This window comes from Mytilus galloprovincialis, chromosome 14 (assembly GCF_965363235.1).
Source record: "Mytilus galloprovincialis chromosome 14, xbMytGall1.hap1.1, whole genome shotgun sequence".
In the NCBI taxonomy this organism is placed as follows: domain Eukaryota; kingdom Metazoa; phylum Mollusca; class Bivalvia; order Mytilida; family Mytilidae; genus Mytilus; species Mytilus galloprovincialis.
In genome coordinates this window covers 21,131,806-21,157,225 of record NC_134851.1, presented here as the reverse complement: position 1 = coordinate 21,157,225, position 25,420 = coordinate 21,131,806, and the positions used below count along the sequence as shown (strand labels likewise).

The following is a 25,420-nucleotide window of genomic DNA, read 5'->3' as shown; positions in this document are numbered from 1 at the left end:
AATATAATTGTTTTTAACAGCTTGGTTCCTTTGATCTCATTTGTGTTCAAAAATAATAAAATTTTGACTCGATCTTTGTTGTTTTCAAAATTCAATCATTATTATTTTTTTTACACAAAAAAAGATATGAAGATACATTATGTACAATTTGCATTTCATAGTATATATAAGTTAGTTTAAATTTGGGTGGCTATACATGTAGGGTGCGAACTGGAAAGTGGGCGAATGTGATTCAGCGAACAAACCCGAATTCTATCTAAACCACCTTTATAATGCAACTTATACAGATGTTTAAAGTCTTCTAAGAAAAAGCTGTCTTTCAGAAGTCAAGTATTACAAAAAAATAACTCCTGGTTATCTGGAAATCTTAAAAAAAGTATAAATATCAGGCCCGACAGGGAATGTATAAATCATAAATTTTTAAGGCAAACTCATAGACATGAGAGATAAGTAAAGGTGTCAAAGGAGAAGGTTAGTAAGACCCTTTTTTGGCCCCAAAATATAGCAGTTTTACAAAATTGTGAAAATGTAATCTTTTAGCTATTAATTAGAAAGTAAAACAATGTAGAATGCTTCTGCTACATAAATATGGGTTGTTTTTGACAATACAATGCACATTTATCGGGAACAGGCATCATTAAGTCATGCTAAATTACTGAAATATTCACCAATTTTAGCATATATCAGTTTGCTTTCATTTTTGACAAAAAACATCTGAAAAGAGACGTTTTTTGGCATATTTGATAGATTTTTTATATTTCAGCTTGAATCAGAGTTTTTAATGACTAAATCAATTAAACCTTCACATACATTAATTGAATTAATTGAAGTAGACACTTAAGTAATTAAATAGTGATCTAAATTTTTTTGTAAGATGAACCTGGAATTTGAGGCCAAAAATGGCCCTTACCTACTCCTTTTGGGTCCAAATGGTCTAAATATATTTCTTCAACAGTATCATTTCTGAAATTTTGATGGTTATTTAAAACAAAAAGCACTAATTTTGTGGTAGAGTCACTTTTATGGTTTTTTAGCTTACTAAAATGTTGACAGAATGGCAGTCAAATTGAAAATAAGGGCTTATGTTTTTTGGCACTAAATGAAATTAAGATGCTGAATTTACAACCTATTCAAGTATGTCTTATATGTCAAAAATTTGAATGTTATTTTTCCTATTTCATTACAAATATTGCACTCATTTACAAATTAAGGTGGTACCCAACACTTTCACAAAAATTAATTTATCTTGTATAATTTTCATATTTACTTTGACACTTAAACAAAAATATAATTTTTTTTTAAAATTTTATCCAACCTATATAGCAGTTTGACAAACATCAATTTTGATCACTAAGAAGCTTAATATTCCCTTTACAACACAACGTAATTTAAACATTTATCTGACTTTTTAGAGTTATCTCCCTGTAGTGTTAGGTACCACCTTAAGCTTTGCATCATATGCATATAAACTATTTTCCTAAAATTAAAAATATGTACTACTATAAATTTCATGCACCTTTCTGAACAGTGATCATGGTGATATTTAACCTTTAAAAGAATCAGTATATTGACGTCTTGAGACACTTTATGAAAGTCAAGCATGAAAAACAAAATGGCTTCTTTGTTATCCTGTTAATCAAGTGTACCTAGAACTAGCTATAACTGTGGAGACTCTTATAGTTCTGAACTAAGTGTCTTTTTATTATTGGGATGTACAAGTGCCCTGTCCCATCCACTCTGTTATTTTTATTATGTTTATAAATTCTATTTGTATCCATCTCATGAGTTAATCCTTTTTCATCTGACAGTCTGGTTTTATAGGTCCTTTTTATAACGAACTATATTACCATTGTCCCAGTTTAGTGATTTTGGGGCTTTTCACAGCTGACTACAGTATGTAATATGGGCTACGCTCATTGTTAAAGGATGAACACTGACCTGTAGCTGTAAATATCTCCATCATAAGGTCTCTTGTTGAGATGTTTCATTTGTAATCATACTACAGTCTGCACCAAAAACTTTTTCAACTACTAGTCCGAAGACCAATATTCTGACATTTTTCTTATTGGGCCAAACAAAGTTTTGCAAAAACTTACTAGTCCGAATGAAATATTACTAGTCTGGGGCATCGGACTAGTGGCTAACCGTGCAGACTGTGTCATACCACATCTTCTTAATATATATCAATGAGATACTTAAAACTAAATCAGCCACAATAATAAGGTTGAGGTAAACTCAAGTTGGAGAAGGGAAAAAAAGAAATATCAATTATTTAATTATATTATTCTCAGCTAGATATTATTGGTAAAGGAGGCATAATTGTTGAACAGTTAAATTCAAACCTGATCTGTATTATTGGTTATAAGCATCTACAATACTTAAATAAGAGGTCCAATTTGTCAGCCGTCATCACGTAAAAACGATGAATCAAAGAATTCAACTTTAACTAATATATATAGTATATTATATGAGGGGGGATAGGACCTTTATCAGGACTCCGGGATCAGATGTTTTTAAGCTCGAGATTTCGGGATTGACCCTTTTCTGGATCCGGGAATTCTTTTTTCGAATTTCGGGACCTCAGAATTTAGTGTTTTTAATCTTGGGATTTCGGGATTTCGTGTTTTTTAGCCCGGGATTTCGGGATTACCCCCCCTCTTATATATAGTAAAAATATAGGAAGTACCCAAGGTACGATTTCAGAGTTTGACTTTAGACAGTCATGGTTGTTATTAGATATTAGATATTCAATTAACACTGGTGGATCTAGAAATCTTCATAAGTGGGGGCCCACTGACTGCCTAAGAAAGGGCCTGCTCCAGTCATGCTTCAGTAATTCCCCATCATACTTTGTTGTTTGACAAATGTGCGTACTTACATTTAATTTTGACTCTGCAGAGCAAATATGATACTTGGCTGTACATCTTAAGTTTATGGTTAAAAATTTATAATGTAGCTGAAACAGGCATGCATAATTGAAATATGCATGTGTTAAGGGAGATAAGTCCGAAGAGAACAATTTCTTTTATGAAGGGGGACTAGATAAAAACAGTACTGCAAATGGGCTTCATGCATAAACATGTAAAGCTTTCTGGCAATTTTAAATTATTCACATGTGGATCTTTAACCGTGTAAATATAATTATAAGCACTTATTCATAGTTCAATTGGTTTAACAAAATATTCAGTAGTAAAGATATTTGTATTAAACTATAAAAAGGAGCGACATCCTCTTACATTGTATAAGGGGCCGCATTGAATCATATTAGTGTATCCAATAAAGGACAAATTTGACATGCAACAAATATTGTAAAATAGATTCCATGGACATAAAGTAAGAATAATTCATTTTAATCAACCTATTCCTTAGTATTGAGCAAACTTACGTTATTTCTAGTATATTTTATATGTTCATATTTCAAACAAAAATTCTAGTGGAAATAAAAAAATAATGTTCTTTGGAAAAAAGGGAAATCCTGTCCCCAAGTAAGAGGGTCTGGAAAGGGGGAGGGGGTCTGTTATTCTGTAAACATTTAATTTTCACCCCTTTTTCCTCTTATCTTCCCAAAATTTACTTGTTTTTCTCTAATCTTCAAAAATTAACCCCTTTTTTTCTCTAATCTTCATTTTTTTGCCTTCTTCATTTTTTAAGGGCATTACTCTTTAATCATTTGACCCCATCCAAACCATTAAGTATAACTATGCTTACTCTGTGCAAATATGTTTGTTTTGTACTATTGGTAATGTTAACAATGCTTATTTTAAACAGTCAGGGAACTAGTAGCTCTTAGGTCTATGTTATTTTTTGACTATTTGTCCGCAAATAGTCAAAAAATGCGGACAAATAGTCAAAAAATAACATAAGGACTTAAGTGTCGTGGGCCTCAATCCTTTTTGTTGTCTGGGGGGACTTTGGGATTGAAGTCACGCTTTTCGTTTTCCAAATTTTATTTTACTGCCATCTAACAAAACACATGGGTGACAGACGACACTAACTGTTCGCCGCCGACAAGCATAAAAAGGTATACAGTCCCGTAAAATACAATAAACAGGCTAAATTATGTCCTACATTTCCGGTAACCAGAAATACCAAATAGAGGTATATAACATCCCCCGCCCAAATATAAAATTTGAAAAATTTTGGTCTGGTCACTGGAAATGCAGACAGCAATATGACATAATACAATAATAATAATAATAAAAAAAACGTTTCAAATTTGTATACACCCTTTCTCACTCTGGCATTACTAACTCCGTACATGGACACAGTTTTGTTTGTACTTGCATATATACTATAGCATATATAAGATGAATATAACTTTCATACAGTTGACTCAACTCTTAAGTTTGCTATATATTGGTTACAATTTGTGCTCTAATCACAGTGCTGCTAGCAGAGACCAGAAACTCTTAATATAAATATTTTAAATAACACAATCTAGTATAACACTATCACACACACACTTATAAAGTAGCCAGAAGTTTCATGAAAATAATTTTGATAGACATATATACATACACTCTCAGCCTCAATAAACAATGTTATAGAAAATATACAGGTTTTCACTCCAGCAGACACTAACACTCTGTACACCGTTATATATTCAACTGAGAAAAACTTTCGCAAGTATTTGAAAAACTTTTCAATTCTGTTGCATGTAACACATCTAGTTCAATTAATGCCTTTTCTAGCTTCATGATATATATACCTTTTGAATGAAACATTTGATAGAAATGCATATCTTTAAGAAAAATCAAAACAATCAATCGTAATATCATACGAAAATAACAGTAAATAAAAGTACATTAGTGCAATTCAATTAAAGCGATGCTATCATCACCAAAAACGTCACAAATCAAGAAGATTATGTCCTTCTGTATAGTCCATAGCTGAAAATCAGGGTATGACTAACTGCTCACATCTCGCGATCTAAGGTATGTAAGTTTAGCGATGCAATCATCACCAAAACAGCAGAACAAAAGTCCAACCATGGGTATTGCTTAACGGAGTGTAAATAAATTGAGCGATGCAATCATCACCAAAAAAAAGGTCACAAATCAAGAAGATTATGTCCTTCTGCATAGTTCATATAAACTGTGTAAATCCCGCAATCGAATGTTATGTTAGTTTAGCGATGCAATCATCACCAAAACAACAATATACATATATATTTATCTTCCTCAAAAGTCCAACCATAGGTATTGCTTAACGAAGTGTAAATAAATTGAGCGATGCAATCATCACTTTAAAAAGGTCGCAACTAAATTTTGTAAGACATCCAATCAATGCTATTTTTAAACGAAGTGTATAATTTCAGTTAAGCGATGCAATCATCACTTTACAACGCACGCATTTTCTGTTTAGCGATGCAATCATCACCAAAACAAGGAATTAAACCGATTTCTGAAATTTCATCTACGGCACTCTGATTGTTTCATTGGAATAACTTTTCAATATATGACATATTTGACTTGAGCTAATCGTTTGGCGATGCAATCATCACCATGCGAAATTTTACTAAAAATATAACTACTGAATCAACGGCGGTGGTCTTGAAAGTAGCAAGGTTTGTGCTTTGGGTGGTAATTTTGATAAAGGGAGCCAAATTGCATTCTGTGCTGGTTCTCCTACTTTCTGAATCAAGTAAACGAAATTTGCACCGTTTTTTCGCTTGGCAAGAATACGTTTTACTTTCAATTGATTGTTTTCGCATGAATCCACTATTTTATCGGGGTCTATATAGTTATCATCACGGTACCGCACAGGCTTCTGAATATTCCTTCTTGGTCTATTTAAATTTGTAGTATCATGTTGAGAAACCACATCTGTATCCAGGGCGTCACTTTCTGTCGTAACATTTGTAGAAATAGACTTAGAATTCTCCGAGGTGTCTCTGTCAACGGAGCTAGAACTATTATCCGACTTACTGCTAGAATTTTCACTTTCATCGGTTTGTAGGTTAAAATAAGGTGCTGGTAAGGGCACCCGTATATGTGCAAGCTTTAATCTATTGATGTGCACGGGACGGCGAAAATTTCTCTTTCCTGTTGGATCTCTTAAAAAAACTAGATGTGCACTCGGAAGACATGTTACAGTAAACGGTCCATCATAAATATGCTGAAATTTCCTGCCTTGTCCAACGGGCTCTCTGGATAAATAAACATTGTCGCCTACAGTCAAATCTAGTTCATGTGCATTTTTATTTTCGGTCTCTACCATTTTCTGTTGAGCAACAAGGGTATTCAATTTTATATGCTCTCGAATAATGTTCAAACGGGCATCCAAATTCTCAATATATGTTTTTACATCTTTCGGAATGTCTTTAAAATCAACTATGTAAGAAGGCGATAACGGAAAATTTGGCCTTTTCCCGTAGACTATTTCAAAAGCAGAGTATTTTGATCCTGAATTTACACAACTATTGATTGAGAATACTATTCCAGGAAGCATTTCTTCCCATTGTTTATTGTCTAAAACATAAGGCGTTAAACGCTCCGCTAAGGTACGATGTGTACGTTCACAGCGACCCAAACAGTGATGCATCATACTAGGTGTAAATTCTTGCTCTACATTCAACATTTTGCAAACTTCCATTGTACATTTGGCAATAAATTCTGATCCTTGGTCTGAAATAACCGTGCTACACACACCAAAATTACAGAAAAAATTGAAAATTGCCTGAGAAACTGATATTGCATCGTTATTTCTTAATGGCACAGCAAACAAGAAATTACTGAAAGCATCAACTGCTGTAAAAACGTATGTATTGGCATTATTTGATGAAACAAGTGGTCCAAAAATGTCCATTTGCCATACTTGAAATGGTTCACTAGGAGTAGGATATGCTACTATTTTTGCTTTCGTTTTTAAATTGCTAACTTTACGTGACTGGCACTCATGACAAGATTGCACGTATTCACTGATTATTTTACCCATTCGCGCAAAATAATAACGCTCTCTAACAGAGTCTAAAGTATTCTGAATTCCACTATGTCCACCTAATGGGGAGTCGTGAGTAATTTTTAAAATTTGCGAAATCAATTGCTTAGGAATAACAAGTTGAAATTCACTCATGTTCTTTGTCCTTTCTGATTTTGCCTTTCTACGGTGATATAACACATCGTCAACTAAAATGAAATCACACGACTCCAATAAAATACGGCGAGATTCTTTTTGTGAATCTGGCAAAACATCATCTTCTAAATATGCAATGATTTTCTTTAAATCGCTATCTTTCCGTTGTAACTTTTTGATGTTAGAGGTATTTGCACCAACTTGAAAATCGCGCAAAGTATTAGCAAGTTGTTCAACGTTCTGATTATTTCTGCCAAATTTCTTTTTGCGATTATGTACATAAGAGTCTGACTCGTCCGTATCGGCATCATATGGATCATTTAGCGAGTCATGCTCGTCAGTTTCTACACTGTATAAATCGATGTGCTTGTCAGCTACTATGTCTATAGCCTGTACAACAACGTCGGTATTATCATTCGATTCAAATAAATCAACAAATTTCACTCCACCGGGTAAACGTATTTCTCCTGTATTTTCTGTTACCAAGGGAAAAAACGGATCATCTTCTGCAGGGCTTTCGATCGGAATGTTTTGGGGATTTTCACATCTTGAGTGCGCATCAGCGACTTTCATTTGTTCTGCAGGCTTATATTGAATTTCAAATGTAAATTGCTGGAGAATGGCAAGCCAACGCTCATAAATAGCTCCTTTGAATTGCTTCATAAACAATGGTTGGAGTGCTTGGTGGTCGCACTCCACGATAAATTGTGTACCCCTTAAATAGTCCGCACAGTCAAGAATACTAGTGACCATTCCCAACAACTCTAATTTCGTAGGACCATACGACTGCTGCCATCGTGATAAAGACTTTGATCCGAAACGAATGATATTTGGTTTTTCCTTTGTTGGGTCCTTCTGATAAAGCATGTACCCTATTCCTTTTGATGAAGTATCCACAGCCAATATAAACGGTAAATCGAAACGGGGGAAACTGAGATTATCGGTATTTACAAGATGAGTTTTAAGATTTTGAAATGCTGTAGATTGTTCAATTTTCCATTCAAATTTTTGATTTTTCTTCAGAAGTTTAGTGAGTGGACTAATTATAGCACTGAAATTTGGTATAAACTTTTTAAACCAGTTAAATAATCCAATTGTGCGACGAAGTTGTTTTATATTCTGTGGTGCTGGAAAGTCGACAATAGCCTTCACTCGATCTTTTGGGGGTCTTATCCCATGTTTAGAAATCTCGTGTCCAAGAAAAATACACGTCTCACTTGCAAAATGGCATTTTTTCTGTCCAAGTTTTAGTCCTGCATCTCGAAATCGTTTAAAGATTTCTTTTATATCGTCTAAATGCTTTTCAAAGGTTTCAGAGCAGATCAATACGTCATCTAAATAGCACAAACAAGTTCTGAATTTTAGACCACGCAGTACCTTGTCCATTAGAAGCTGAAATGTGTTAGGTGCCGTCTTTAACCCCATTGGCAGCCTTAAAAACTTGTACGTTCCAAAACATGTGTTGAAAGCGGTATATCTTGAAGATTCGGCGGATATGCCCATCTGAAAAAATCCGGAAGATAAATCTATCGAAGTTATATAATTTGGTACTATTTCAGCAAAGGATTCCGTCAGTTCCTGTAAGTTTGGTATAACATATTTAAAATCTTCTGTTTGCGCGTTTAAATGTCTAAAATCACAAACAAACCTATAACTTTGAGTTGAAGTCTTACTATTCGACGCTTCATTTCGCTTTGTGACTAATACTATCGGACTTGTAATGGGTAGCTCCTCTTGTTCACTAACTGGCACAACTATTCCTTGTTCAAGCAAGTTATCCAGTTGCTCACGCAAAACCTCACGTTTGTAAGGGGGTAACCTGTACGGCTTATGATGTTTACCAACAGCATTCGGCTTCAGATGTATTTTATGCTCCACTAAATGAGTATATCCAAGGTTTGGATTTTCTTTCGTCACAAATAAATCAAGATTATCCAACAAACATTCAGCTAATTCTGATTTTTGATCGTGTGTTAAATGATCGGATAAATCAAAATCTGTCTTAATCTTGGTCAAAATTTCTTGCCTGTCGGGACTGTCTGTAATGTCACATTGCTGTTCGGAATTATCGGTCCGCAGTCCATTTTCATTAGCAACCAACTGAATATTCTGCACTTCGGGTATCTCGGGTTTTTCAGACATTGCAACATAGGTGTACTCATTCGATAATGTTGAAAATTCAGCAATATTTTTGCCTTTTGGAATCGTTATTTTCACATTACTAGCATTCAATAATTTAATCGGAACTTTGCGATTGACAGGAACGACAACTAAAGATTTGGCAACTAAAAACTTGTGGTTAACTGAAAATTTGCTGTTTACGCATATCCCTTGCAATCCGACTGTAACGTAATTTGGTAACTTCCCAAAAGTCAAGTATTCTGTATTCGGTTCAAGTTCTATCCTCTTAACTGTTTTAACTGGCACAGTCTTCTGATTACAACTAAAATCACTAAAATCTAAAACAATTTTATTTTCTCGTAAATATTCAGTACCGAGAATCAAAGGATGAGATGTTTTGGGAATGATATATGTTTCAATAATTTCATTTTTCTGATGAATTGTGGCTTAAAGTTTGGATATTCCGTTAATTCTGATTTTATCGTTGTTGGCTAATCGAATTTCCGATTCACTTAGTTGTTCAAAATAAAGTTTATGACGATCGGATATCGAATCATACAAAGATTTAGAAATGACATTGATAGAGCTCCCTGTATCAACTAATGCAGCTATTCTTAGATCACCAAATAAAACAGTTATGTACAAAAATTTATCTTTAGTTGAATTTTTATCAAAATCGGCACCAATAGACGAAGTTAACCCGGACGATTGTGCCCCACACCCGGGTTGGTTCTGTTTCCCTGTGCATAAAACTCCAGTTTGGTACAAGATTGAGCAATGTGGCCATTCTGATTACAAAGTTGGCATTGATCAGACGGTTGAAATTGACCATACCCGTTCCAGTTACAAACTCTTTGAAAATGACCGAGACCTTTGCATCTCCTACATTCAGCTGAGTCAAAACGAGACGTATTTGCATTATTCGTGCTTGTATTTTCAGGTCTTTGTGGTTCTTTGTGGGGTACTTCCCTGACTGCCATACTAGTTATCAGACCGCTTAACTGTCCGATTTGATCCCTAATGTCATGAACATCAGAACGTGATGGTTCACTCTGAACATGCTCCTTGCGTTTACCCTGAACTAAGTCGGTAAGAATAGCAACCTGATTTTGTAAATCACGGATAACCTCGCTCTGGTTGGAATCAGTACTGTTTGATTTTCCTAGCAACTGCCTAGGTGCATGTTTATTTTCATGTTTAAGAGCATTTATAGAGTCTCCGTGTTGTCTATACCCACAGGCTTCCGCCATTTTTGCAGAAGTTAAGGAATGGTGTGCATCGACTGGTTGACCAGCACGTACAAAAAACGACATTTTTTCGGGCAACCCACTTATAAATTTTGCTACTAACTCGTGGTCATGCTTTCTTAATATTTGAGCTTTTTCCGACAGCTGACTGAAATAATCTTCTAACGACTGACCCGGAGATAATACCATGTTTTGGAAAATTTCACTTTCCATTATAACTGTTGCGCTTTGCCAACTAAAATTTATATATTTTTCCTTGAACAAAACACAAATTGTTATCCACGAACTTTTAGACTCGTCACTCAAAGAATTGTACCAAGTTAACGCAGGCCCCTTTAGATGTAAATGAAATGCTGCAATGCGTCTTTTGTCTGTTTCTGGCAATTCATGGAGAAGTGCGTTAAGGGCTATTTCAAAAAAAATGATGCCTTTCCTTTAAACCTTTGTCAGTCTCTTGTATGATACTATATCTGTAATGTTTTTAGGTCAGATAATGTATTATGATTAGTTGGTCCTAACTACCAAAGATAATAGCAGTATGTGCTCTGTTTAAAAAATATTGTCCAAAATTGTACCTCAAAATGTCAGGAGTGTAACGCTTTTAGTGTGACATTTAGAAGAAAGCATGTGCATTCATTCATGATATAGAATAAATAAGGGCAGATACAATACCAAACAATATCTTTCATCCAATTATTATATCTTGACTATGATTTCTTGTTCAATTCTTCCATATATTTACATTTTTATGAGCCTCATAAGGTAAGTCAAATAAGTTTTTGTAAAAAAATAAATGTTGGTAAAAGTCAATATGCTGCCAGAAAATGTCTTTGTAGGTGAAATAACATGTTTCTGTACATCTTGCACGGTTTATTTTTTTTGTTTAGTATTATAGCTTGGCACAGGTGTATCCAGTTGACCCTGAAGTTCTACTACTGGAATATTATGGTTACAATAAGAGGACTACCCAGGTCTGTCAGGAGTGTAACAACTGGGTTAAGATGTATTTTTTTGAGAAACAATTTTGTTTTAGTTGTTGTTTTTTCTTGAATTTCAGTGAACATTACCTGTTACAGTTTATCAGTAACAAACATGCCATTATTATGGCCTTCATTGCTTTTGTATGCTCAATACTTCAATGTCAGGAGTGTAACACAAAAAAATGCCTTATTTCAATCTTATTAGCAAAGGTAAGTTATTGGAAGAAAAACAAGCTGACAATCATTATAAAATGACATTATTACACCTCAGCTTAACACAGAATACAAGTCTACATCATTACTTTTGAAATTTTTGAACTAAAATTGCAATTGAACTAGCTTGTTTAAATGTGTTACAGTCCTGACATACAAGTATTGAGCATAAACAAGCAATAAAGGTCATTATAATGGCATGTTTGTTACTGAAAATATGCAACAGATGGTGTTCACACTCAAATTCCAGAAAAGAAAACCAATAATAACAACATTGTTTCTATAAAAAATAACATGAATGTTACACTTAAACATTTTAAAGCGTTACACTCCTGACATTTTTGGGTACATTTTTTGACAATTTTTAATATACAGAGCACATACTGCTACCATCTTTGGTAGTACGAACAAACTTATCATAATACATTATCTGACATAAAAACAGCATATATATAGTATCAAACAAGAGACTGAACAAGGTTTAAAGGAAAGCCATCTTTTTTTTTTTAAATAGACAATTAGCAAAATTTGTAAATATGTAAGAAGTATATAATTTTTTTAACCTGTTCTTAATTTGCACTAAAATAATATGTGAAATATAAAGACTCTACATGATTTCAGGTCAGTTTCAGGTTAAAATATGGTAGCAATAAATTATGGTCAGGAGTGTAACATTTGTTACACTCCTGACAAGTTTCTGATGTAGCTTATCTATAACAAAATTCAACACGATTCTTTATTAAAATAATTGTAACATCTTTACAATGTAATGAGAAAGCCGATCTGTCTTGTAAAAGTGATTTTTGTGCACACTATTCACCAAAGATTCTTAAAAATTAAAGTGTAATTCTCATTAAACATGTTAAAAGTTTGCTCTTTGCTCAGAATTTAAAAAAATATGTAATCAAATATCTAATAAATTTATTTATTTGTGAGATTGTAAATTTAAAATAGATATCATTACTGATTTTTAAACATTCCATTAAAAAACAGTCTTACAGTTACTGAAAAAATATGTCAGGAGTGTAACAAAAGGATAAAAAACACATGTTTGTATTTTTTAAATGAAGAAAACTTAGAATTGACTGAAGCAATTGTTGTGAAATTTTCAGAGGATGTAATTAGATCATATATGTTTGATTCCTTATACTTTTTATATCAAATTAAAGCTTTTGCAAAGAGATATAAAAACTTTTGAAATAAGATATTAAAGAATACACTAAAAATTGGTGAAATTTACATATTTAAAAAAAAAAACTGTTTATAAGTTAAAAAAAATTGCAGGAAAATCATTTAGTACCTTTATTGCAACAAACAAAAAAATTACATTGATATTTATATTCTTATTTATGTTTGTCAGTTGAAATTATTATTTTGTTGTTTCCTTTGAAAAGTGGATGAATTCTTATGGGTAAAATGTTGTTAAAATTTTTGTTTTTATTATTTTGCATTAACCCTTGGTAGTTTTGTAAACTTGAATGTCTCTGGATTAAAGAAAAATGATGGAAAAAAGATTAGCAATGACTTAATTTTTTACCATGTTTGTCACACTTTGGCATCATTTTTTTTGAAATAGCCCGTAAGATTCAAATTCACTGAAAAATCCTTTCGCATTATCTTGGGGGTATCCTGAAAATTCACGACACCTGACTAATTTGCTCATTATTGAAGTAGTCTGAATCTTAATAGGTAGATCAACCGATTCTGTGGGGATTTCTGTTACATTTAACGGTTGTGGGGTAGATGTAATTGGACTTGCCTCGGCTAATAACACATTTATTTCTGGTTCAAAATTTGCAGTGTTGTCTGGAGAATTAACATCACCTACATTTTGTAAATCAAACTCTGTTAGTCCTACAATTTCGTTATCCTCAAGGAATCCGTCACTTAATAATGATCCAGAAGATAAACTTTGTATGTTACTGTCCGTTTCTGAATCGCTTCAAAATGATATTCGTTGTGTTCTATAGAAGGCTCGGAATTTTCATCTGACATAATCACCATTTACCGGTACAAAACTTTGTGTTCATGTTAATAGAATGGATACAATAGGCACTACTTGAAACTCATTGGCGATACAAATATCACCAAACAAGTATTAATAATGGAACATCGAAAATATTATATGTCTACACACGTATTCAAAACTGTTTACTGCACATTTATTTAATTTGGAATGCAATATTATAATACTGGCGATACTATTATCACCCTGTCTATGCATGCATCATTTTTCCTTCCTAAATAAACGAAAACGGATAATATCGGATTGCTGAGTTGTTGAGACATGCACTGGCGATACTTTATCACCAAATAATTATGAGATACTAATCAAAATATGTAGCTGACTTGTCGCTGACAAAATTGTCCACTTCCACGTGTTCGCAAAAAAAAAAAAAATGTTCACCAAAAATTATATCACAAATAAAAGCAATATTTACGCTATTAAAAGCCTTTTAAGTCCTCCACCATGTCGTGGGCCTCAATCCTTTTTGTTGTCTGGGGGGACTTTGGGATTGAAGTCACGCTTTTCGTTTTCCAAATTTTATTTTACTGCCATCTAACAAAACACATGGGTGACAGACGACACTAACTGTTCGCCGCCGACAAGCATAAAAAGGTATACAGTCCCGTAAAATACAATAAACAGGCTAAATTATGTCCTACATTTCCGGTAACCAGAAATACCAAATAGAGGTATATAACATAAGAGTAAGTCCCTTGACTGTTAAACTGTTTGATAATCATGATAATCTCGTAAAGTGTTATCTCACATGGTGCAAATTAAATCACTTCATTTAGTTAGCATGTTTAGTCATGTTTGTATCACATTGTTTTTATCACATTATTTCAAATCTTACATAAATATGCCTTCTGTGATAGCGCAAACCTTCCATATACATTTTGTAGCATCAATTGTCAATTGATCCCATGTGAAAAAGTGACATTATCCAATCAGAGACATATAATATATATGTCTCTGATCCAATCAAAATAATCTTTACAAACTTTGTTGCATTAGAATACTGCATCTAGCAGTCAATAATCATATCTGGATATACTTGTCAAACATAAAAAATAAGGAGATGTGGTATGATTGTTAATCATGAGACAACTATCCAACAAAACTAAAATGAAGTGAATGTAAGTATTTATTTACAACCATTCAGTCTTCCGCAAAGAGAAAATACCCTATCAAATAGTCAATGATAGTAGGCTATATACATGCATATATATAAAAGGCATGCAAGAAAAATATGAAATAATTCCACTTAGAAAACTTAATGACCTTAAGCTACTGTTCAGTCATGTAGGTATTAAAAAGATGTGGTATGATTGCAAATGAGACAACTCTCCACATAAGTGACCAAAGTACACAGAAATTAACAGCTATAGGTCACTGCACGACCTTCAACAATGAGGAAAGCCCATATAATTTCGCAGAGATAGGTATAAATGGCCCTTGAAATAACATTGTAAAATAAACGAGTAAACTTGAAGCCTAATCTATGTACAGAAAACAAATATGTAACACATTATTGACAAACAACAACCACTGTATAACAGTCTCCTGAAAAACACATATATTCAGAATGTGGAAGGGTAAGCATGGTTAGTCTTGTATTACAATTTATTGATACTATACAGAAATTCTCAATTGAGCTTTATGTATCAGTTTGACGATTAAAAGCTTAGTGAATAAATTTAATTGAATTTTTTGCTTGTTACAAATCATTTAGGGGTTTTAAAGCATACCACTCATTTAAAGTAACCATAGCATTAAAGATTGTTCTGACTTTCCATTTTGCAGATGAACCATGATTTGTGAATATGGTAGACAGTGAATTTTTTTTTAAGGAGTTTTGAATAACACTTCTATTTATAGATTATTTATGTTTTAACATGCTATGCCAACATCTTATTAAGGGTCTGTTGTTTTCAGTATTTTAAGTATATACATGTATGATCATACGTATACTGAATACGCTTTAAATACATTTATTTTAGTTATCATTCCAGAACGACAGTAAAACAATTTTGAAATTTTAATCAATTTTAATATAGATTTAGACTGTTGGTTTTCCATTTAAATGCTTTTACACTATAATCATTTTTGATGCCCTTCATGGCTTGCTGTTTGGTGTGAGTCAAGGCACCAAGTTGAAGAGCTTAGTTTTGACCTATAATGGTTTATTTAAATGCTTTGAACCAAAATTTGCAGACATATTCAAATGTTGGCAGTATGTCAATTACCATTATAGAGTAACACCCCTTTATAAACTGACCAGAGCCGGATTTATAGGGTTTTTCAGGGGGACCCCTCCCCCTCTTTTTGGACAAAATTGGTTGATTATATAGAGAGTCATTCATGCATGATTGGAGTGGGCCCCTCTTTGGCAGTCAGTGGGCCCCCTGTATGAAAATTTCTGGATCTGCCACTGCTTGGGGGAAAAACTTTGATACTGCACTGAGTAGCTGAAGTTTGTCTCAACCAAATTATAATGAAAGCATACAATTACAAATGTACCTTAAAACACAACATGGAGACTTACAGTTCAAGTCACGGTTGTGAGTCATTTATCGCAGCTGTAAGTTTTGCCCCCTTTTAAATTTGAAAATAGCAAAAGGTGAGCAAGGGCATTTGAGTTCTCAGACTCATTCGTTTTGTGACAATTAAGCATAGTTTGAGGTTAGACTTCAGTTCTAAATCATTGTAAATAATCATTAATGGCTTTAAATTATTTTAGCTTTGAGTGTTCATTTATTGAAGATTTTGGACTTTAAAGTATTATTTTCAATCTTCTTGTTGATAATCAATATGCCTGCTGATATTCAGGGCAGGAAATAGGAATAAGAATTGTTGCCTTAGTTTTTATGAAATGTCATAAAAATTCATCATAAAACTGAAATTTTGTATTTTGATTTATACTGAAAAAATAAAATAAAATAAAACTCAAAATTTTTGGCTTGTGAAAATTGCAACATATGAAACAATTTTAAAAATAGAATTTAGAATGGATATGGGGAATATGTTACAGAGACCAGTGTTGGATCCAGACATTTTTGAAAAATGGGAGTTCTTACACAGGAAAAGGGGATCCGGCTATCAGACTATGTTCACATTCATGACATTCAAATGCATTGATTGTCCCAAAAAAGGGGGGTTACAACCCTGGAGACTACAACCAGACCAAAGAGCAGATAACAACTGAAATGCTTTCATTGGAGGAAATTAATTAACAAAAGTATAATAAAAATAGTAAATTGATATATATATATATAGATATACATTATAGGAAGATGTGGTGTGAGTGCCAATGAGACAACTCTCCATCCAAATAACAATTTAAAAATAAGTAAACCATTATAGGTCAATGTACGTTTATATTGAAATTTTTAAATACAATTTCTCTTAAAGCTTTATTAAGATCATAAAGACTGTATAGTATTATATTAAGTTTACTGGGTCAAGGACGTATAACTAACATAACTAATATACGTCCTTGACGGGGTGCATTTCTGCCAGAGTTTTTCAACATCTTTTTATCTTAGAATGCAGTGGATTTCTTAAATATAAGCTTATTGCATTTAAATAAATTTCCAGTACTATTTACATTCGTGTAAAAAATAAACTGTCTGGGCATCCTAATAACCCTAAAAAATTTTTTTTTGAAATTTATTCAAACATAATTTGGAATTATTTCCAATGAATATTAAGGTATTACAAAAAGAAAAAAAGAACTGATCGAACTGTTTTGTTGCAATTGTTCATAAATGATTCAAACAATATTTCCTATCAAATGTTTTATTTATTCTTCCACATTTATTAAATTGCTTTTCTAATATTTTTTCCTTCAAAATTTTAATTTTATCCTTGTGACTTTTACTCTGTTAACCTAAGATATATGTCCAAGGGGAAAAGAATGCATAACAAAAACCATAACATATAAAGTTTCTTATAAAATACCATTTTGTACATGTAGGACCATACTTAATATAATACAATATGTTTGTATTATATGTTCTGTACGTGGATAGGGTTTAGTTCAAGTCAAATTTTTAGACCTTTTAGTCTATTGAAATAAAATGAGCTTTATAATTGACTTACCCACACAATTCTTTCACATCTTTTTCAAATTGAACATGCACAAATAAAATCAACAAAATAAAATAAGTCATTGGAAAAACTACTTCAAGATTATGAAAAATTACACAGGTGATTTTATTATATAACCCTTAAAGGTGAAATATACGGACTCCACCCACTTAAATGGCCCACAGGTTTTCATTAGCAGTTGGAATATTTTTATTGCTCAGGTTCAAATTGATTGGCTGAAACAAAACTGATGATGCAGAGAGACAGTTAAGATTTAATTAAAGCAGATTAAATAGTAAATAATATATATTTATTTTATTAACTATTAACAGAATAAATATAAAGAGAAATATAAATTTACTCAAGATTTATTAAAATGTAATTTGTTTTTATTATGACTTTTATTATAAATTTTGTTTTAATTTCAATTTCTTCAAAAATTTATATACAGATAGAGCATACATGCAATTATAAATGTGGTGCAGTTATTAAAGATGTGTAGTTTTGAAATAAGACTTAATGTGTTGATAAATATAAGAAACCTGAGCAGTTCTCAAAATTAGTGATCTTTTTCCCAAATATTTAAACCAATTTTGAAAGCTATTCATATACATGATCATGTTTTAATTGCATAATGTGCATCAAAAATATTTGGAAATTTTACCCATCATTTAAATATTATAGATGGGATTGAAAATATTTAGAATGGATATTTAGAAACTTTTCAACACCGATTGAAATTCAGGTATAAATCTACGTAAACAATCGATTTTAGTTGATAATGCATCAAATATTGTTTTATTGTAAATTTTGCAATTAAATATGAATAATAGCAACTATAAAATAAATTTTGAAAACGACACCTTTGATTTATAAAATCAAGGATTTTTGTTTTAAAATAATTCTCATAGCAATCCTACTTCTAAATAAAGCTAAAAAGTAAAATGAATAAAGTTGCTGAATTATGTTGTCAAGTTAAAGACATGAGATAAAAGAAATACTTAACAAGATTTAATTACCTCAGTATTATTTACAGGTAAAAAGAAAATCCTCTTTTTCCTTAAACTCGTGTATTACTTTTCTAGCTTATTCAAAAGGCCTTGCAATTTAAGTTTTACAACATGTTATCACATTTTCACAGGATGTTAATTACAATTTATTACTCTCTGACCAGGTGTGCTCTTTTTAATTAGTGTGTCTTGAACAGGAGGTATTACTTTGTAATTTACCCCTGATCAAAAGAACGACTTAAATAATTTCTTTGATTTTTTTACCTCATTATTTAAAAGAAGATAGGATGACTTTTTTACTTCTGCAAGTAACAAAAATCTAAATGTCTAAGGGACTTAACTCGGCAAATATATTTTTTTACCTGTACATATTAGTAAATAAAATTCACTTGTATAAGTATCCTACAAATTTACTTATATAAGTATATAAATATTAATTCTTCAAGTAATTAAAAAAGACTTGTACAAGTAGTACCCCTGACTATATAACATATATAATCACTGAATTTTTTATGAATATGCATTATCACTAGAAAAATTAACAACTTTAGAAACAAGTCTGAAGCACAATATTATAAAACAAATCATCATAATTTTTATACGACCGCAAAAATTGAAATTGCACAATAACTTAAGTATAAGTAAACAGAAATCTATGAAATTTTAACATAAGGTCTATGACCACAAAAGGAAGGTCGGCCTCAGTGAATATCAGTTTTTCAAAAGTCAATAAAACCACATATTTACCTCATCAAAAGACAGTAATTGTATAATATTCAATTGCACAATATTGTCCCGTTTTCAAATTGGTCTACATTAAGGTCCAAAGGGTAAAAAATTAAACTTTGTTTGATTTCAACAAAAATTAAATAGTATGGGGTTCTTCAATATGCTGAATCTAACCATGTATTTAGATTTTAAATATTTGGGCTCGGTTATCAAATTGGTCCACATTGAGGTCTAAAGGGTCTAAAATTGAACATTATTTGATTTCATCAAAAATTTAATTCTTGGGGTTCTATATATATATATATATATATGCTGAATCGGACCATGTATTTAGATTTTGGATATTGAACCATAATAGGTAAATGTCCAATTTTAAATTTTTAAGTTTTTAAGTTTAAGTTCTTAGACCACATTCATTCTGTGTCAGAAACCTAAGTTGTGTCAACTATTTAATCACAATCCAAATTCAGAGCTGTATCAACCTTAAATGTTGTGTCCATACTTGCCCCAACTGTTCAGGGTTCGACCTCTGCAGTTGTTTAAACACATGATAATTAAAGCTGCATAGAAAACAAACTTCATAGAAAATTTTGAAACCATCTGATCTGAAGGTCTGCATGGGAGACCCCTCATTTTAAATTCTTTATTTTTCAAAATAATGTTTCTTCAAATTTGATTTATTTTGCTAACTTTTCTCTATTTTCTCTATTTTAGTACAATTAATCTCTACTTATAATTTGCCATCTTTGTCTATTCTTTATTCTTTCTTGTTCAGTCCTTTAATTTGCTCTCTTCTCCTGTAATTCTCTATTCTGTAAACCCTATCTAGACCCTTTTAAGGGCATACAGTCCCACGTCCAGTTTTGATCCCATATTTAACTTAACTAAACGGGTTTTGAACTCTTACAATTTTTTTATAATGTAATAATTCGGTTTTATGAGTATATTTTAACATTGTACATACAGAATACTAAGTAAGACCTATTTAGAGAATACAGTACAACTTGCATACATTTTAGTTTTAAATTTATAGATTTTTCAGCGTATAAATATAGTATTTGACACTGGGTCTGCATGATAAATTTAAAACATATTCATCAAAAACAGTAGCTATCAAATATAGATATGCTATCATTATCTGAGGGGTATTTAAGGTGGTGTAGGGGATGGGTTGAGTATTGAAGAGGAAAACCACTAAATAATCACAGGTCCCTTGCTTTTTATGTTATTTAAGGGTTCTACACTCACAACAGGTCTCCAAATTCATATGTAGCTGTATTACATATCATGTAAAGGAAATTCTGTAACTATAAAATGACCTTATACAGATGAACATTTTAATCATACTATTAGTTCACAGAGTTGCCATTTTACAATTTTGCACTGGAGGAGTAGTGGTTGAAATTGTCACCAATTCTAAAAAAATGTTTCATTTAAATAAAACTAGAGTTGTTTTCATTGCAACAAATTTAGAGAGCTAGAATATTGAAACTAAATTCATCAATTTATTTGCAGGCAGAAATTACTAGAACAGCTCATAGTAATAGGTTTCACAGCACATCTGATCAGGGTTTTGAGATGGCCATATCATCAATTATACAGTACCTAGGTGATCTGCAAGACACCCCCACTACAAGAGAAAAAGTTAGATACCGCCTTAAAAAGAGAATGTACAACCAACAGGGTTATGAAAAAATAAAGTAAGTTTTGCTATAACATTCACAGACTAAGGGCTGACCTTTGTAAAAATAAAAAAGTTCTGGTACTTGTATTATATCAGAAAATTTTGAACCTACAAAAGATTCTAATTTTATTATTCTTCACCTTTAACCTGGAATTAAAACAAAGCAAAAAAGGAAAAATTCTTTTACAGTTCTCATTTAAAACAATTAACCATGTGTTCCCTCGTCAAAGGAGTCGGTCCAGTAAGACATATAGCATTTTTACAAAATTGTTAAAATTTAAATTTTATTTATTTATTGGAAAGTAGAATGCTTCTGCTACATACATATGGGCTGTTTTTTTGGGCTGAAATTCGCTGCCAAAATCGGTCCTTACTCCTTTACAAATGGATGATATTTGAATTCCTCTTTCATAATTTAAGCAGCACCATATAACATGATATAAACTTGATAAGCAGTCTCTTGTCTGAGAGGAAAATTATATCTCTTCACCCTAACCTAATACAAGGTACTGGATCTCACATATATGAATTATAACACTCAGTCACAAACTTTTGCCTTTTTTTAACTGAAACTAGAAAAAAAATTGTTGCAAATTTTACTAGGTATGAAGATATGAATGTAGGACAGAAAGTCACAGGACAAAAAGTCACAGACAAAAAGTCATGGACAAAAAGTCACAGGACAAAAAGTCACAATTCATTTTTTCTGATTATTTTCTTTGAATAAAAAATGCTTATTTTTACAAAAATATTTTTGTATTTTTCTTGATGCATTGTATATTAACCAACTTTGTAAGCAAAATTTATCAAAAAAATATCAAAGATGATCAAATAATTGTTAAGAAAACAAAATGTCAAAGAAGATTGACACTCAAACGGCTTCATGGTGCCAAGAAATATGTCCTTTGCATGATTAAAATAAAATAAATCTTCATTTTTCAAGTAAAATGATAAATTCCATTAACTTTAATATGAGTATATGTATTAAAAAGTAAATATTTCAAGATATTTCTCTTATATATTCCAACAATTGTTGAAAAAATATTTGTGACTTTTTGTCCTATCAAATTTGTGACTTTATGTCCTGTGACTTTTTGTCCTGTGACTTTCTGTCCGTTTACCTGAAGATATAAATCATGAATAATTTACTAGGAAAGGGGGAAAACCTCCAAGAATGACTCCATTAAAAACTACAGGCATGATGCATCTAAATTAAGGATGCAAGATGAAATTAAAAAAAAACAAGAATTTTACATTGATACTTTGAGTCTGGAGCATAATTAAGTTATAGAAAAAATAAAATAAAAATATTAAAGGTTGTGAAGCTCCTTTTTTGAGATATTTGCAATTTAAAAAATGACAGGAAAAATCCTAAACCTCATCTTAGTATAATCTTAATAAAGAAAGAGATCTGTAATTTTTTCTGATGGGAAAATACATTAATATTATCAAGATGTAACAGATTAAAAAGATTGGACTTTCGCAATACACAGCTGATGTTTGAGAAATGTGAAATTCAAAATAGATATGAATAGTTCAAATTCTCTAGTATTATGAAAGCTGTTATGTTAATATTACAAATAGAGTCTCACGCTTTTTAATTGAACAATTTGGATTTGATAAATAAAGTCACAGAAATCCATTATATATCAGAGGGTAATTATATGTTTGCCTCTTAACTACAAAATGAGGTATGGTATGATTGCCATTAATGAGATGTGTATGTACTTACTTGTACAACTACATGTATAAGATTCTAACTCGAACGATTGCATGCATGATCCACTAAGGTAAAAATAAGTTCATTTATTTATTTATTTTTGTAGAAATCTTGCACAAATGAATGGGGTGAGTGTGAAGAGTTGCCAATCTGCAGCTGTGAAGCGTGGTCTACCGTTTACAAATGAGCCAGCAACAAAACAAACCAAAAACACAGAAAACTCACCTGTGTCAACTTCAGTTTCTCCTATCAACACGCCTATTGTGTCTCCTGCCGTCACACCAAGTATTTCTCCTGCCGTCACACCAAGTATTTCTCCTGCCGTCTCACCTAGTGTTTCTCCTGCCGTCACACCTAGTGTTTCTCCTGCCGTCACACCTATTGTCTCTCCTGCCATCACACCTATTGTCTCTCCTGCCATCACACCAGTTGCTTCTCCGACTCCTTCTAGATCTTCATCAGTCACCATGTCCTCAGGGTCACCAAAGATAACCGAGAAGGTATTCAAAACAGCGAATGGTGTCACATTTAAGATCAAAGATGTTGTGTGTATTGCAAATTCAAAAACACACTGTGACTATGCCGAAGTCAAACAAGTCTGGAAGACCAAAGTGGACATTCATTATTTGAAAAAAACTTCAAAGGGACTTACAAGTTGGATGCTTTCAGCAAATGAACATTACAAAGACAGTGTCCACATCAATTCAATTTTTGGAAAATGACGCAGTCATTGTTCCATAACTGCCGACCTGAACTTCATAACATTTCTCTGCCTACCGCGCTTGGTTTCGTATTTACTATTTTCCATACAAACTGGAATCTGCTTGTGTTATCATTATGCATGATCATTGTGTAGTTATCAGCCAGGAACCAGTTTACACTCGGTTTCATAATTTACTATACAAACAAACTGGTTCCTGCTTGTATTCCACTACACTCGAACAAAGTGTTGTGGTTTGACGGGAACCAGTTTAGAATTTGTAAACTACAAAACGTAATCGGTTATTGTTCATTCCGTTTTGGTGTTTCATACCGACTTATATGGTTTGAATAAGCTTAAGACCCTTCAAACATTAATGTGATAGGTATATTAAAGACTGTTTTACAAAAGGATGGAACTGTTTTACTTTCAAAGTCGTACTACAGTGATATCTGTCATGTACGGATTTCCACTCTCACCGGTTAATTTCTTCTTTTACACGTGCTTTTGAAACTTCCTGTTTAAACATCGCAAGTTTCAAAATTGTTATTTGAGTGAATTAAACTTATTTTAACAATCATGAAGCGTTCCAGAATCATTTTCAAGCAGTTTCTTCTTCTCTTTGGTGATGGAAAATAGGTTTTCTCAAGAAAATACCGCAAACGATCGCAGAGGAATTGAAACGTACAAGTTAAGTCGGCACCTGGTTAAATTGGCATCTAGTCAAATCGGCACCTATTCAAGGGTACTTATAAAGTGAGAAACGGAATCGAAACGAAACGAAACGAAATATAACGAAACGAAACGAAATACAACGAAACGCAACGAAATATAACGAAACGAAACGAAATGAAAAAATGAAGAAACGAAACGAAACGAAATGGAAAATGAAGAAACGAAATACAACGAAATAGGTCTATATATAATATATCTTTTACATTGTTATAGGAGGTTAGGATTTTGATTTTAAAAGGTGGTGTAATAAATTGTTTTTTTTATTCCTAGTTCCGAGTAAAGGGGGCTACCATTTGATTTTTTTTTGGAGGAAGGGGGAGAGAGCTATGATGAAATTAAAAAAAGCCTGCAGGACAGGGATTCGAGTATAAAAAAGGCGAGACAGGATTTTTTAGTAAAAAAGAAGGCAGGATGAGCAACTGGGCAAAAAAACGGGATAAATTTATATAAAAAAGGCAGGACCAAATATAGTGAAAAATAAAAAGGCAGGACAGATATTACAACTAAATAAAATGCAGGACAAAAAATTTCATCCTAGCCCATAAAAATCAAATGGTATCTCCCTAAGTTTGAATTGGCCAAGTTGTATTTGACAAGAAATAAAAAATGTGAAATGCTAACAGCTGATGAGTAGCCATAACGAAAACTAAATTGAACTGAAAAAGAGATCTGAGGTGAACGTCCTGTGATTGAACCTCCCTTTTTACCAAACATGAATTTGAATGGAGATATAAATTTGGAATGTTTTTCTCCTGGGTTGGAGACCCCTTCAATCTCTTGAAAATGACTGGATCCGCTGCTGACGTCAATGAGAAAGAAAATCAACATACCTAGATGGTCAGAAAGAGTCCACCATGTTTTAAGTGATTAACACATATCTACATCGTGTAGCAAGCTGATTATCTCAATATAGATATATTGAAACATCTTACTGACAACAATTCGGACTTGTGTGTAGGTTAAACCAATATCTTTGGTTAAGTTGCTTTCAAACTGACCATGAAATCAGTTCAGTGTAGTTACTTTTGAAAGTAGTTTAGTCCGACATATAGACAACGTTCTGTTCATCAGACTAGACTACTCTAAAGGGCGGGTGGATTCGTTTGAATT

The 25,420-nt window shown here is 32.3% G+C and overlaps 1 protein-coding gene and 1 long non-coding RNA gene across 2 annotated transcripts in view; one reads left to right on the top strand and one right to left on the bottom strand.

Annotated features, from left to right (window-relative positions):
• Positions 1-23,547, bottom strand: part of LOC143057994 (uncharacterized) — a 38,326-nt gene extending 14,779 nt beyond the window's left edge. The window contains exon 1 of the mRNA XM_076231457.1: positions 23,101-23,547. Coding sequence (XP_076087572.1) covers positions 23,101-23,344 — 244 coding nt within the window. The 5' untranslated portion in view covers positions 23,345-23,547. The remainder of the gene's footprint in view (positions 1-23,100) is intronic.
• On the top strand, positions 3,259-23,113 carry LOC143057996 (uncharacterized). The gene is made up of 3 exons (XR_012972906.1): positions 3,259-3,333; positions 20,987-21,171; positions 22,982-23,113. It is a non-coding gene; the product is annotated as an uncharacterized LOC143057996 (long non-coding RNA).
• Positions 23,548-25,420: the final 1,873 nt, after the last annotated feature.